General features: G+C 47.2%; 7 protein-coding genes across 7 annotated transcripts; 3 read left to right on the forward strand and 4 right to left on the reverse strand.

The window, feature by feature from the left end:
• Window positions 1–1,485: 1,485 nt before the first annotated feature.
• C8R40DRAFT_1168962 (uncharacterized protein) lies at window positions 1,486–2,410 on the forward strand (the record flags this gene model as incomplete). The annotated part of the gene is made up of 4 exons (XM_046231285.1): window positions 1,486–1,530; window positions 1,577–1,686; window positions 1,741–1,814; window positions 1,875–2,410. The coding sequence occupies 4 exons, from the start codon at window positions 1,486–1,488 to the stop codon at window positions 2,408–2,410; spliced, it is 765 nt and encodes a 254-aa protein (XP_046088129.1).
• A 622-nt stretch (window positions 2,411–3,032) lies between these two features.
• C8R40DRAFT_1168963 (uncharacterized protein) lies at window positions 3,033–3,682 on the reverse strand (the record flags this gene model as incomplete). The annotated part of the gene is made up of 3 exons (XM_046231286.1): window positions 3,033–3,228; window positions 3,283–3,580; window positions 3,640–3,682. 3 exons carry the CDS (start codon window positions 3,680–3,682, stop codon window positions 3,033–3,035), a joined length of 537 nt encoding a protein of 178 aa, XP_046088130.1.
• A 294-nt stretch (window positions 3,683–3,976) lies between these two features.
• C8R40DRAFT_1168964 (uncharacterized protein) lies at window positions 3,977–5,371 on the forward strand (the record flags this gene model as incomplete). The annotated part of the gene is made up of 10 exons (XM_046231287.1): window positions 3,977–4,102; window positions 4,165–4,284; window positions 4,337–4,465; window positions 4,516–4,539; window positions 4,587–4,661; window positions 4,715–4,759; window positions 4,806–4,829; window positions 4,882–4,926; window positions 4,987–5,178; window positions 5,243–5,371. The coding sequence occupies 10 exons, from the start codon at window positions 3,977–3,979 to the stop codon at window positions 5,369–5,371; spliced, it is 909 nt and encodes a 302-aa protein (XP_046088131.1).
• A 664-nt stretch (window positions 5,372–6,035) lies between these two features.
• C8R40DRAFT_1041146 (uncharacterized protein) lies at window positions 6,036–7,562 on the reverse strand (the record flags this gene model as incomplete). The annotated part of the gene is made up of 2 exons (XM_046223976.1): window positions 6,036–7,012; window positions 7,112–7,562. The coding sequence occupies 2 exons, from the start codon at window positions 7,560–7,562 to the stop codon at window positions 6,036–6,038; spliced, it is 1,428 nt and encodes a 475-aa protein (XP_046088132.1).
• Window positions 7,563–9,152: 1,590 nt separating this feature from the next.
• C8R40DRAFT_1002566 (uncharacterized protein) lies at window positions 9,153–10,064 on the reverse strand (the record flags this gene model as incomplete). Its single annotated transcript, XM_046222771.1, has 4 exons — window positions 9,153–9,373; window positions 9,423–9,497; window positions 9,544–9,736; window positions 9,786–10,064. Coding segments are annotated over 4 exons (768 nt in total), but the record flags the coding sequence as incomplete, so codon positions are not given.
• A 434-nt stretch (window positions 10,065–10,498) lies between these two features.
• C8R40DRAFT_1168966 (uncharacterized protein) lies at window positions 10,499–11,634 on the reverse strand (the record flags this gene model as incomplete). Its single annotated transcript, XM_046231288.1, has 4 exons — window positions 10,499–10,710; window positions 10,779–11,191; window positions 11,244–11,501; window positions 11,555–11,634. The coding sequence occupies 4 exons, from the start codon at window positions 11,632–11,634 to the stop codon at window positions 10,499–10,501; spliced, it is 963 nt and encodes a 320-aa protein (XP_046088134.1).
• A 260-nt stretch (window positions 11,635–11,894) lies between these two features.
• Window positions 11,895–13,549, forward strand: C8R40DRAFT_1068254 (uncharacterized protein; the record flags this gene model as incomplete). The annotated part of the gene is made up of 6 exons (XM_046225982.1): window positions 11,895–11,922; window positions 12,226–12,805; window positions 12,867–13,086; window positions 13,140–13,236; window positions 13,286–13,306; window positions 13,458–13,549. 6 exons carry the CDS (start codon window positions 11,895–11,897, stop codon window positions 13,547–13,549), a joined length of 1,038 nt encoding a protein of 345 aa, XP_046088135.1.
• Window positions 13,550–14,159: the final 610 nt, after the last annotated feature.

Here is a 14,159-nt window from a genome sequence, read left to right on the forward strand (position 1 = left end):
TCTTGCAGATCTTGGAAAGCCTGTTTCCTGATAGGAGTGACGAAAGTACGCGCTCCGATGCGGCGAGTGCGCCATAACGTCGCACCACATGGTGGCGAGTCTGGGTGAGATCTCTCGTTGCACACAGGTAGAGGTTGATTGGATCTATGTGCATTTTCAGAGTTGCTGATTGCCTCATTTGTAAGAGGGAAGAGCGCATAACAATCTGGGCATGCAATGGAAATGTGTAATGTCGGATCAAGATCGTAATGGTCGACGATAGTGTGGATGTCTTTTGGAATCCCAGATGCGACCTGCGAATCTACCTTGTGTCTTCGCACCAATCCTTTGATGATACAGCGAAAGAGCGCTAGAATTACTCGCATTTGACGAACTGGAGCCTGAAACTTGACATATATAATCAATGCAGCTATGAGAGTGGGTGCTTCCTCGGTCATCTGTTTCCGAGTAAAACGTCGTCCTAAACAGATTAGACACTGGAAAAATCCCGAGAGAGAACAAGATACTCACCGTTGTCAACATTCAGTCCCTTCAGTCCCTTGCCTCCGTTAGGGTAGGCCTTTGCTTGCCATTGCCTTTCTTTAATCCGATGGATCCTATTTAATGCCTGGAAAACCTCGTCCTCTACATCCACATCTCCTATCGAACGCTCTCCCGGAGGCAGGGCCTGAATTGTTCTGAGGAGGTGACAAAATCTAGCCTCCGCATCCAATAAGCGACGATTAGAGGCTTTTCCGGGGTTGAGAGCAAACAGCCCGGAATTCACCAGTAATAGACTTTCGGGATCAGGGAACAGGAAGGTTATCGTTGGAGAAGGATGGGTTATGAACTCCAAACAAAGGTCGCAATCGTACAGAGCCTCTAAACGCAAGTCTATCTCTGTCACGACAGAACGCAACCAGGCTTCGAGATCTGCCCTGGTTTCTGGTCCGCTGCAATTGTATGCTTCGCCGTCGCCGAAAGAATTCGACGCTGGGCGGGAACTTTCACCAGGCTGACTTGCTGATTCAGTTCCGTCACTTGAAGTCGTGAAAGTCTCCTGTGCGGCCTCAGTCCCGGGAGTTTTCGTGGCTGATGCAAAGGCGGTTCTCAGACGTTCCCGATGCCGGTGCGCTCTTAAAACCGACTGTGGAGCTGGTACCCCCTCTGGATCCTGCTTCAAACATTCCTGGCATCGACATGGCTGACTTGGTGAGCCATCGACTTTACTGCGGCGAGCCATTTCTCGACCGAGTTTGACCCGGAAGAAAGATGAGATGAAGTCCAAAGACAGCCAGTATAAGTCAAGTTCGACTATGCAGAACCACGATTGCTTGATTATCTGATCAAACTAAAAGGGTATAGAATGAAGATTCGATTTCCTATCGTAGACATCGGAGGGGAGCATGATCATGATGGAGTCAACCTTTTTAGCGAGTCCCAAGTAGACAGTCTTTTGATATAAGAAGGTTTTCGAGGTCGTTATCTTCAGGATCGCGACCAACTATGGAGCCCTATGATACGTCGGAAGAAGAGACGCAGACTTCAACTGTGTGTCATTTGCAAAGCCTCTAATATGTGCCTTGACTATTCGTAGCCTAGCCAGTTAACCTGGTGGAGAAGGCAAACGTACGAGTACTACCGTTACTCAACTGACGACGATGGGATCGTTCAAAAGGTCTTTAATAATCCCGATCCAGAAGAATCGTACGTCAATTCGTGCTTCATATTTCTTCTACAAAGTTCCAAGTATGAACACAGGAACACGCGGGGACGGACAAAAACACCCCCTCCAAAGGGAGCTCTCAAACACGGCTCTGCGACCTCAAGTCCTGGTTGGTGTTGACTCCTGTACCGTCGTAAATATTTGTGCTGAGGTCCGTCTCTTGATATAGGCTCTGTCAAAGATGCGGAACCTAGAGGAGCTACACCCGTAAGCTTCAAATCTTCTACACGTCCACCAAAATACTTTTTAGAAGGCGAAAAACGTACCAATTCCTTGGCGAGCGATGCGCATGGGCCAACAAAGCTAGAAACCGCTCGGTTCAGGTCGCATGATAGCGAAGGAGAGACTGCTTGGTACTTCAGCCAGTCACCATTTGACCTGGACGCGCCTCTTCCCGAAACGCCAATCCCGAGGATGCTAGCAACGATCTATATTCACAGGAACATGAAGGACGGAGCCTATCAGATATGGCTGTGGTGCGATCGGGATGGCGGAGGGCTTGGTTGGCAGCCAGTGGACCTGGAGAATGAGCGGGTAGCGCATCCAAAAATTGCGGAGCGGGCCTTGAAGTTGACTACGTCGGGAAAGCCTAGTTGGGTGCTCACTAGTACCTTGACAACTTATCGGTCGCGAAAGCCCAGGAGATCTAGATCACGTTCGGTGGCAGCCTCCATGGGCAGTGGTTCCATAAGTACGGAAAACTAAGGTACATCGAGGTCGAGTATTCAATAGACGTCCGTGTCGTTGCGTACGTTCCAAGTCGAGTTTGCAACGAGCTCCGTATCGTATACGAGTTCTATGGAGTTGGACTCTATAGAAGTTCGTGTGAAGAGAAAAGCGTACTAGAGAGTCGAAGCGTAAGAGGTGGACGATCGCGAGCAACCAAATCGTCCCGGCGCTTAAATGTCTCTCACGCTATCCTTGGCTAGGCGCTTATACACTAAATGTTATAGTGCTCCTATAATATCAAATTAATTATCAATGAATACTTTGTACGCAGAGGGACGAAGCCGTCAATCAGTCTCGTTATATAAGTAGTATGTAGTATGTACACATCATGTATTAGCATTGTCGAACATTGGAACTCGAAGATTTGGAAATGAGAAAACAAACTATCGTAGAAACTCCAGGAATCTCCTCGGCATTAACAAGTGGAGGCCATTGAGGGGATCCATAGGCAATACGTCGGGCACAAACGTAGTATATGAGAATAACATCCTCCAGCGTTCTTCATTTTTATTTCTAGATGCCTGCATGGTTGGTGTTTTGAAAAATGTCGCAGCGAGGCAATGCCTCCACAAACACTGTTTGAGCCGGTTGTTGGTTGTTAGCATGATGGATTTAGATACAAATGATCAAGACACACCCATTTCAGAAATAGACGAGGACAATGCTTCATAAGAATTTCCATCTCTTGCAAGGGTGTATTCACCATGAAAGGAGCAACTTCTTCAACGAGTCCTGGATTCCAATAAGTCAAGGCAAAGTGTAAAAGTTCTCGTGGGTTGCTTTTGAGGAACTTCCTATTCGGAAAGTGTTTCGATATTGAGTTTATCTGATGATGAAATGCGACTCACCTAAGTTTGAATTGGACGGCCACAATCGCTTTGTGCACTTCGTATTTTTCTGCGGCTTCAGCGACCTTCAATATCAACGCAAACTCGATTTGATCCAGCACAGGTTGATGACTCTGGGTGCCGACATATTGGAAGAGGATATTCAGTACATTAGATCGTTCTGGAAGAGGAGACACCTCTCCGACGTTGGATGGAGTGGTAGCAGGCGGAAATCCACTAGTACCAACTTCGAGGTCTTCCTTGTCTACGACAAACATCACGTTATCGAAGGATTGCAGCACGGCGATGCGATAGTAGGCTACAAGCAGTGTCAGTTTGTGTAGATATAAGCCTCGGTACCGGTAGGATAAGACGTACGGATTTGCTTTATCTCTGCGAGACGGGAGATCGCGATGCTCATGTCGATATAGATTACCCTCCGAGGAATATCTGCCCAGAGACCCAAGACGTCAATATGGCGGTCGTGATAGAGATTAGAACTGCCAATGAGAAGCGCCTGTAACTCGCCAGGAAATAAGCGCCTGTAACTCGCCAGGAAATAAGCGCCCGTAACTTGCTCTTATTCGTCTACCGTTAGTATACGTAGTTCTTCCTCTGCTAGTGGAACACACGAGTATAACTCTGTGCTTCTTTGTATTGTCCTGTATCACACCGATAGTGAGCTCTCTCAATCGTCTTTCTTGGCGTCAAGCGCATGGTTGACATGCGGCCTTTTCTTCTTCTCAGTTCTCAGTTCACTCGGCCAATTGTGATGAGTAAAAGTCCTCAAAACTCACATTTTCAAGCTCCTCTCCGTGATCAAGAAGGATGGTATAAACCGGTTGGTCATGCTGCCTATTCGAACTGATCAAGATCGACATTTACCGCACAATTCTACTTCAGCATTTCGAAAAAAGCACTGGAGTACCCACAGCTTCTTGGAGAAACGACCAGGCAACAGAAGTCGAAGGCAGATTGGAGGGTGATGAGATAGATCTGGAGGACGGTAATCGAACAACAGCAGTGAGTGAAGGATCAATTTTTGCGCATCAACAAACTTACAAGTAATACACAGGTCTCTAGTTTTCCTCCTCAAGATGCACCTCCAGAGGCTCAGATCGACGATAATGAAGGGCGACACCTTGAACCAAAGCCTGAATACGCAGACCGTCCACTCGATACACCTCATCTTCAGAATGGCAGTGTGAGATATATCTTCATAAAGTCCATCTCTGTCTTGTTGATGCACCAAAGGAAAATATCGGTGTAGCAAAAGCAGTAAGCGTAATCCATCATGTTCGTAGCCGTCTCTAATCAATGAATAGACACCCGTACTTGAACTCAAAGATAAATCTGCCAAGAGCACTATTCGGGGTCGGGGACGAATCGAAATCGTGAATGTGTGTTGCAATCATGTGGGATATCTAACACTTACAATCTCGTCCATGTTTAGACCTCCATCGGGACTATAACGGGCAAACCTGTGCAGCTGCTTCAGGTCGGTAGTGACTTACTGATCTTATCCTTTGCTCAAAATCTCATAGGATGAAAAACACGCAGGAGAAGATGTAGGTTCCCCGAGTAGGCACCTCATCATGATATCTTAAATTCTATCTACAGGGAGACTCCAGGGACTTGCGTTTGATTGCGTTAAAAAACTTTGTTGTATGTATCCTCGAGTAATATCCGTTCTCGCTCTTTGATACCAGATTCATTTAAAACTAGCTTTCCGACTTTCTATTCAGGGCAGGTACTCTAAGTTACTTGCTATTCCTCGTCAAAATTCTTCGAAAGATCTGGACAATGTTCCAAAATCAAATTTCTGTTGCTGTTGGACATCTGGCTCTCAGTGTGGCGTTGTTTATTTTGACTCGATATTGGGGCACAAAACCAGCTCTAACACAAGTCATTGGCAAAGTAAGATCATTTTTACTATCAGTATTTATGATTATGGTGTGATATTGATTTATCCTGTTGACAGAGATCGAGGTTTTCACACATTATTGTCGATACCATGATCCTAGTAGGTGCTTTCATCTGCACTACTATTGTCTGGTTGATGATGTCTGTCATTGGAGAATCAGTAGTAATGCTCAGGATGTACTTTTAGCAATGTGATATTGTGAATCTTGACCCTTTTGTCTGTACGACGGAATTCGGCGATTGGATCACAAATGGATGGATCGTTAAGCCACACAGAGTGGATATTAGTGCTGGTATTGACACAAATTATGTGTTATCAAGGTCACTGAGGAACATCTGAGAGGCAAAGCAAGATAGAATAGTGGAAGGAAGCTGTATACATTTTCAAAAATAACTTCTCTATGACGAGTCCTGTGTACACGTTGGTGCATCAGACTGGTGTCTGGACTCATCGTCTCAGATCCAGCAGTATTCCCTCATGATCAATTATTTGGCATTTCATGTATGTAGTTACTCGTTTACATCCGTTTAGATGTTTTAAATGGTCGCCCGTTACCAATACTGAGCAAAAAAATCAAATTATATTTCTCGTTCATCGCCTGTCCTTATGCAACAATACTAATAAAATACATTGCATCAATACCGTACGTCAAAATGACAGGTCACACTTCTTCTTGAGATACTCCGTGGCAAAATGGTCATTCTTGTGCGAAAGAAAGTGGGCTTTTTTGAACTTCAGTTGACTATGCCACTCTTGACTGGTCATTAATTTCACTGTCTCATTAGGGTCACGAATCTTGCGCAAGCGTGCCTGAAACCAATCTTCAGCATCTCTGGACCAATACCCACAATTAAGGCCGCAGGATCTCCAGGAACCTGAACGGGGCCACCATGATCGAATTGCGGTCTGCTCTATGCCATCCTTTGAAACTAAACCTGGAGGAGACCTTATACAAAAAATTCTCGAACAAAGACAAGCACGTACCTGTTACAACCTCGTATGACCCACATATGAGATCCATTTCTTCATTAGTGAGTTGGTCATCCCAAAATGCTCGATTTTGACCCATCTCCCAAACACACAGTGAATACTCCCCTTCTTGCAAAGCATGTCCAGTAGGCCCATCGCAGACATCATTTACATCAACCACTTCTCGAGCTAATCGGGAAATGATACCTCCAGCAAGGAGTGCTGCACGACCTCTAGCTGAGCGCAGGAAATCATCACGAAGAATCTCATAAGCACAGTAATCTTGTAGTGTTGGTTCGAATGTAGCAGGTCGCAGGCCCAACATAGCAGGTCGACGACAGGGGATGGCCCGGTATTTGCGAGGAGGATAGCTAGCCATGAGTGTGTTGAAGGGCATCCCATGCTCAATCAGACATGTAATGATATCTTCAGTCTTTGGACCCCACTCCCGACGAGCTATCTCCATAACAGTGGCGGCACTGCGTAAAGCGATCAAGTATGGTTCATGATCTGTGGCACCCTGAGCTTGTATCAAAAAATAATGACCATTGAATGAGGATAATACATCGACTTCGAAGGGAACCGGAGGCCTCATGAGACTATTCCGAACAGCCAGGTCATACACTTCGGGTGCATTTCGTACATCAACTGCATCCATTAGTCGGGTGATGAAGTTACACAGTTGAAGTTTGATGTAATCATCTGGTCCAGGAGATGGTGGGGAACGACCACATCCAATCAGACCCAATACCTTGTTCCAGACCTGTGATTTGAGTACAACGCCGCGATTATCGGGCGGAGGTTGTTTGAGAAACCCAAATCTATAATAGGCGACATCCTCAATGTCCTCACGAAACCCTGTCGACGTCGCAGAGTTTAATGAGTCGGCGTCTGTCGGTGTATTCGGATGAAGACGAGCAAGGTAGGAGCCCGAGGAAGCAGTACCCGCGTTATGACCTGTTTCCTCATTCATGTGAGTCTGTACTGAAATGAAACAGTCCGAGTCGTCATCATCATCGTCAAAACTGTAGTCAGGACCGTCTTCAGGATCCAAGTCCGTGCAAACTTCCCATTCGTCTGCAACCGAATCATAACGCCGCTGGCGCGAACCATATCTCTCCCAGATATCTTCGTAGTTGTTCCTTCCTACTGCTGTCCGCACCCTCACTCCTTCGACCAGATCCCAGTAGTACACACGAGCGCCTTTTCTGCCCGGTGCTCTATCCTTCTCTGCATTTTTTTCACGTGAAAGACGAGATTGACGTTCAACAGCAGTCTCAGAAGAGATGGCTCGGAGCCTTTGAGCATCGCGACGTTCAATGAATGAAAAAAGATCCTCATTTGGACGGGGTAAAGTCCCACCATCAATGCGGGGTAAACGCAGCCGAGGTTTATAGTATAGGAACATTGATATCAATGGGAAGGTTTTCCTGTACGCGTGGAGATGGTGGGTACGGTGTCTGTTCTGAGATCAAAGTTTTGATGATAGTAGCAGTGGGAGTTGGTATTACGTGTTCTAACATGGGATGGATGGACCAATTATCCTTGGAGCCCCAATACAACATCAAAGGCATTTTAGCCTCGAGATAGACAGGAATCCACGGAAGACAGTTTGAATTGTGCACATCCAGAAACATCCCAACCATTGGAATATCCATCAGTTGATGGAAATACGCAAGCCACTCTGTACTGATCGATGTCTCTTGCTGAAGCCGCTCCTTCCATTGCCATTTCGAAGGGACAGGTTCTCGGCGAAGTTCTTCATATTCCTTCTGCCGCTTACTCCAGAAGGGATTGGGGCTAGGTAATACGGAATTGTAATTTGAAGCGATGAGCTTGACCCATTTATTGTCTAGATGATACAGTGTGTGAAGGAAGAATGAGATACAGGCGATCAGAGGGATGAAGGCTTGGCAGGGACCGCATCATTGCATGGCGGGCATCCGTATCTGTCTTCCAGCGATAGTGATACCCGTAGTTATTTGGGTAAGGCCAGAGTCTAAAATCTTCAGGGATCCCAAGCCAGTTCAGCTTCATGCATGCGTGAAGAAATGCACGCATGTTCCTTTCTAAGGAGTCCCAGTCATCTTTCACTGAGGGCTTGAGAACGTAGCTGTCGATAATTTTTTCAATTGGTACAGAATCGAAATGGTAATCTAGACATTTCAGAAAATGGAATTTGAAAGCACCTCGACATCCCAACAACCATAATATGTAGACCTGTCATGTCGATTCACATGACAGGGTTATAGCCCTTGATGTAGCTTATTCCCCTACATTGCCAATAAATTTGCCAATATTTCTAGCTTTTCTCAATATGGAAGGGGTCCAGCCCAGCTGATTAGGCCTTCTCATAAGCAGTCTTATCATCGGAGCACATTGCCCGTAACATCCGTGAGATCTTACAGCATGTCCAAAGGTTCCGACTAGCGCTTCTCCTTGTTGGCGCTTATAGATCTTACAGACCGCCCCGACTCCCGACTCCCGCCTCCCGCCCAATACTATGCACTCATAACTATCGTAGGCACTGGTGTATAACTCAATTCATATATTGCTACTGCTACGGGTCTATCGAAAATCCTGAAGATACTTTATGCACCACTGCCGCCATTGCCATCATTATCTGCAGTGCTGTCAGAGGTTTGAGGTCTGTTGGGCCTCTTCTTCTTACGAGGTTGCCCAGCATCGGAACGTTTCTTGCGCACCCTTGACTTCGTACTGACTGCAGTGCCATTTACATCTGTGACGATGACAGCATGGACAAACGTTGGACCTGCTGAGTTTGGCTGAGGAGGATCTGGCGTGGATTCATGCGGAGGAAGGTTGGAGTTACACATATCTGGAGTCCTTGGTGGGCCTTCTGGCGGCATGTTGTCCTTCCATTGTCCTTCCCACCAGAGTCTAACCCCTGCTGAGTATCTCGCTCAGACTCCCGTCTCTCCCTAACCTCCTGAACCCTCCCATATGCCTCTGCCAATGCCTTCTCTCGCTCCTCCTTCCAGGCTGCATGTTCAGTCCGCGTCATCATATGGAAGTGGGCAGTGCCTGTTTCCCATGCGTTCCAAAGTACACTGACCTCAGCCTTCGAAGTAATGGAGCTTGGGTTCTTGAAATCCTTCAAGGGCCAGTTCTTGACAACAATCCCGTAGGTTTCAGTGAAATGTTCATCGAAATTAGTGTAGAACATCTTCTTGACCTCATACTTCCCGGCACATTGTTCTAAGGCCTTGTTAGCATGCGTAGCTCCAGCTGTTCCGACAGGACTCACTTAGTTTTTGTAGAATCAACCCAGCAACCTTGGACTTCATCTCCGTAAGTACCTGAACTCCGTTACGAGCAACACCTGATTCACATTAGTTTATGTGGAGCACTGGGAGATTTTGATGCACCTTCTACTCCTAGGATCATGAATGCATCCATGCGCATTGCTAGATCCTCATTTGACGTTTTTAACACCGTTGAGAGAAAACTCTCAGACTTTTCACTAGTGCAATAGGTTTCAGGAGCACAAAAACGCGTTAGCGATCCTCTGGTAACTACAAGGACAGCTTCGTCACCAGTGCGTGCATGAAGGCGAATCAACTAGCAGGACTCAGCGAAGGGGTTGTCAAGGATAATATTGAACACGTACCTCCTCTTTGATACGACTAACTGTCATGGTTGAGTCGTGGTTGGCACTAACGTCGGCGTTATGCCAGGTCCCAAGCTCCTTGCTCACCCTCCGCTCATGCATTGCCGTCACCTCATCCTCTGTAGCAGCAACCCTCTCCTCCTCCGTCATCTCCCGCCACTTCTCAGCAATAACAGGCGCCAACTGGTTGGCCTTTTGGCGAGGTTGTCCCTCCGGGATATTTGCATTGAGGATACGCATCTGTAAGCTCGTAAAAGCTGCATAGCGGCTGACTTCTTTTGAAGAGTCCTTCAGCCGTTGAGACTGGAAAATGTCGGTGACCACCCGCTCAAAGGTACGGTATCCAAAGCGAGACTGGATCTCTCTTGCCAACTCCTGAATTTGTTGGTGAGCATCATTAATGGCTGCGTTGTAAGTTGTTTTCTTTTCTAGACGTCGGAGGCGTTGCTCTTTCTTCTCCTGGGCTGTAGACCTGACGACTGGTAGCTTTGTCCGCACCCTACAGACTTTCCGGGTTATTGTACCTGACTTTCTGGATTCATGCAGCAGCCGTTGAAGCTCACTCGCCTTCTTCCTGGCCATGTCGAAGCTCAGACTCTAAAGCATGGAATTTTACTACTTACAAATTACCAAAGCTCAGGGTTATACCTCCATAGGAATAAGGAAAAATATTGAAATTCAGGGATTATTAGCATTACGAGAATTGTGCAATGTTACAACTTAGTATGAATATCCCACAAGAACTGTGCCAATGCCTCTGTGAGTTCAGGGAACCTGCGACATGCCTCCACAAAGTCCTCCTTCGAAGTGCTCACTTGAAGCCGCTCTTCAACTTGTGCTGCGTCGCCATCAGAAAGCTTAAGAGCACCCATCAACCGAAGGCCCCAATATGCGCCAGAATGAAATTGCGAACGTCGGGAGGGTCCTATAGGGGCATCAGAGGGCATCAGTTGGTAGCAATAGAGCAAGAGAACAGACTGCGACAGATCGTACCAGGGCTGCTAGAGTTTATATTGATGTTGTTGATGATGCCGCCCGCCGTAGTCTTGTTTCTCTGGGGGACCTGTCGGCGGCTTGGAGTACGTGGAGTAGGTGGAGTAGAAGAGCTCTTTGTTGGCGAACTCAAGACTACAAAGCTCTTTGATGAAGATTTCGGAGTTGGTGGGGGGCTTGGTGTTGGCGGAGGGATGGATGCAGGAGGGTCAGGTGGAGAGGTTGGAGTTATCTGCTGACGGATGATTTCAGCGGCATGCGGTTGTTGCAATGGGCTGTACTCCCAAGCCGCATTTGTTGGGTTGTCGCTGGTTCCCATCTGGAAGGCAACGGCATCTTCAAAACTGTTGAAGGCAAACGCCTGCTTGAAACGGGAGTTTTTACTTAAGTCAATGCTAGCCAGTGCCTCCAAGCTGTAATACATAACTTGGCAAAGATCGTGGTGGGATGTAAATGTTAACGCACCCAGAGAGAAACACCCCAACATATTTTCTGAGCTTAACAGCCCATTTAAGACAGTCGTCCCCATCCAGCTCACAGGCGACCTCCTGGAACTCATTGGAGTTGACGGATTTCTTGATGTCAAATTTCTCGGGATTCAATTTGTAGATACGTTCGACAACTGGTAGGAGCACGCTGTACAAGTGCGTGGCAGTCGGAGCATCCTTACAGATAATGTTGAGAGGGAGGGGTGGCTGTTGATATCCACCTTTCACGAACATGCTGTAACGCAGTGAGTGAACACATTCCACAGTTTGCAACTCAAAAAAACTTACGGTTGTTCATAAACCCCTGGTTTTCCAAGAACAGAATGTCCGGCGATGCTGAGACAGATGTTGCGATTCCCTGATGACATATCGGTGGTGCAGTGGTGATGGTCGAGAGATAAGCAAAGGTGTGGTGAGAAAATTGTTATCATTTTATGAAGGGAATGTGCTACGTAGTAATTATGCAAAGATGATTGAAAGTTGCAGAATGAGAAGCGCCGCCACGGTGCGGTGCGGTGCAGCGTCACGTGCTGATAATCAGCGGTTGTAAGTCTCAGTTTGTTAAACTTAAACTCACTCGTAACACCCTCGCCTTCCCCTCCACCTCTACCTCTTTTTGCTGCTCACAATGAAGTTCAAGCTTAAACTTTCATCAGGTGTGTAAAATCTACCTTGTTTATTTCAATTCGTTTGGCCTCCCTGCCAGGCTTGCTTTGGGGCGAGCGGCGCAGGCTCCTGTACCTTGGCCTTTGAATACTCACGCCATGGGAATTCGAAGGACCCAGGGCTCATGGTCTCGCCGCTGGCTTCGGGGAAAAGCTTAGATCCGAGGTCAAACGGAGGGCAGAGCTGCTTCACGCGTATGCGGGGCCTCAGCTTGCCCTCGTTCTAGAATAGACGCGTTTTCTTCCAAACAATCGCGTATTTCAAATGTATCAGGCTCTAACTACGGCTTACAGAGCTTGCTCGTGAACTTGGGGTGTCCGCCTTCGTGTTCCAACAGGAGTTCAGTTTCCAGAACACGCTCCTCCAGTCGGTTACCGCGGAGGGTCTATACGACCATCTGGATGACCACGATCACAACACAACCACCTGCGCTGCTTCAAGAAGTCCCACTCCCTCATCTGATCACGAACGGTCCTCTCTATCTTCTCCCCTCTCCTCTCTGCCACTCTCGCCTTCCCCACAGTCGCAAAACGTATGGCCGGCAGAACCTACGCATATGAAACTTAGCGGGGTGAAAAAGCGGAAGCTAGCCCGCTCAAAGGGCTCTAGCAAGAAGAATCGGAAGAAGAAACGGGTGGAAACGGTCTCGAACCAAGCTTTGGACATCCGCTCACGGGTAGACCCTCTGAATCGCTTTGCTGGGGGTTCTGGCTTGAACACAAGATTCTCGATGGATGGAGCTCCGGTAGCTTCTACTGCGTACGTTGGTCTTTGGGATGAGGGCCTCGAAGGTGAAGGTAGAACGTGGTGGCTGAGGGAGCTCGTCGGCCCAGACATAAACGAGAGCTTTCAGCTCATCAAGGCTAAAGCAGGGTACGCCTCACAAAATCATGTAAATAACAACTTCTTTCTGAACGTCTTTACTCCGTTCCAGCACCACCATACCACTCATTGACTCCGACGACCGAGTTTATGGCTTGGTCGTCTACCCATCCGACCCCTCCGTTAAAAACTGCGCAGAAGAAGCCGCCGTTCTTATTCAGCAAGAACGAAAAAACTGCAGCTTTTCTGCTGAACAGCGTGAACACCGTGAACACCGCAGGGGTTCGTTTCCAGCTTTATCCACCGGGGTCTCACACGGTAACGGTCGCACGGTGAGTCCAACACATTTTATCTAACCTCCTTCCCTGACATTTGGTTTATGTAGCATCCTCAGAACATTGTACACAACAAGGCAAATACTTCGGTTCTTGAACGACTCACTGCCTCTGAACCCTTCAAACGCCTTTCTGGTTTTGCAACTGGTAAGCGTTTACACCCGTGAAGTCTGCATAAGTACTTAAAACAATGTAGGTGTTTTCAAGACGCCTGAGGGTAAGTTTTTGTAGGTACTACCTAAGCAATACCCAAGTCAAATATACGCAACCTTTTGTTGAACGTTGAAGCATATTGCTGACCTCGATGTCGAAGCCCAGATTTAATAAACACCCAAAAGATATGTGTTCTGCGAATGGATGTACGAAAGCGTTGAGCTCGAAGGGGACCACAGAAATGAAGGAGAATCGACGGCCCCTTGGAGGAACAGCCCACGGAGTTGTACTCGGTGGGACTGAATGATCATTGAGAAAGAGATAGAGGTACATAATATATCGGAGCTGTAAGCGCTGAAGCATCTTTTCTTTTCAAGCGCCTTTTCTTCCTCTTAACCATCCTCATCAACTCTTGGTCTCGGTTCAAAACCAGACCTAAGGCCGTCTCATTACTCCATGGCTCAAGGTTCAAGCAGTGACTATACACTGAGCGCTAAATCTGAATCGATTGGACGGAAAGCTCAAAGAAACCCTCATGATGCAACAACCCCTTTGTCCTAGTTCGATCTCATGTCCCTTTGATCATCTTGCCAGAAAGAACTACTATATAACCGACCGCTTTTACTCATACAGTCCCTCGTATACCCATACTTTCGACATGGATACTTGCCGCCAATCAATGGACATAGCGACCGCTACCATAAACTCGTTGGTAGAAAATTTTGAGACCCTCCAAGAAGCCATGCGTTCATCGATCGAAAGCATGAAGCAGGGATATGCTAACCTTCTTTGCTCGGGAAGGATGGATGATTCAGTAAGTTCCCAAAATCTCGCATCCATGTTTATCTGATGTTTCTGCATTAGCTAGAATTTTTCCCCCCCTATCACTCTGAAGTCCTTTCTCTTCAACGTTTGAC

Source organism: Lentinula edodes, assembly GCF_021015755.1.
Source record: "Lentinula edodes strain Le(Bin) 0899 ss11 chromosome Unknown C8R40scaffold_11, whole genome shotgun sequence".
NCBI classification, from domain to species: Eukaryota; Fungi; Basidiomycota; class Agaricomycetes; order Agaricales; family Omphalotaceae; genus Lentinula; species Lentinula edodes.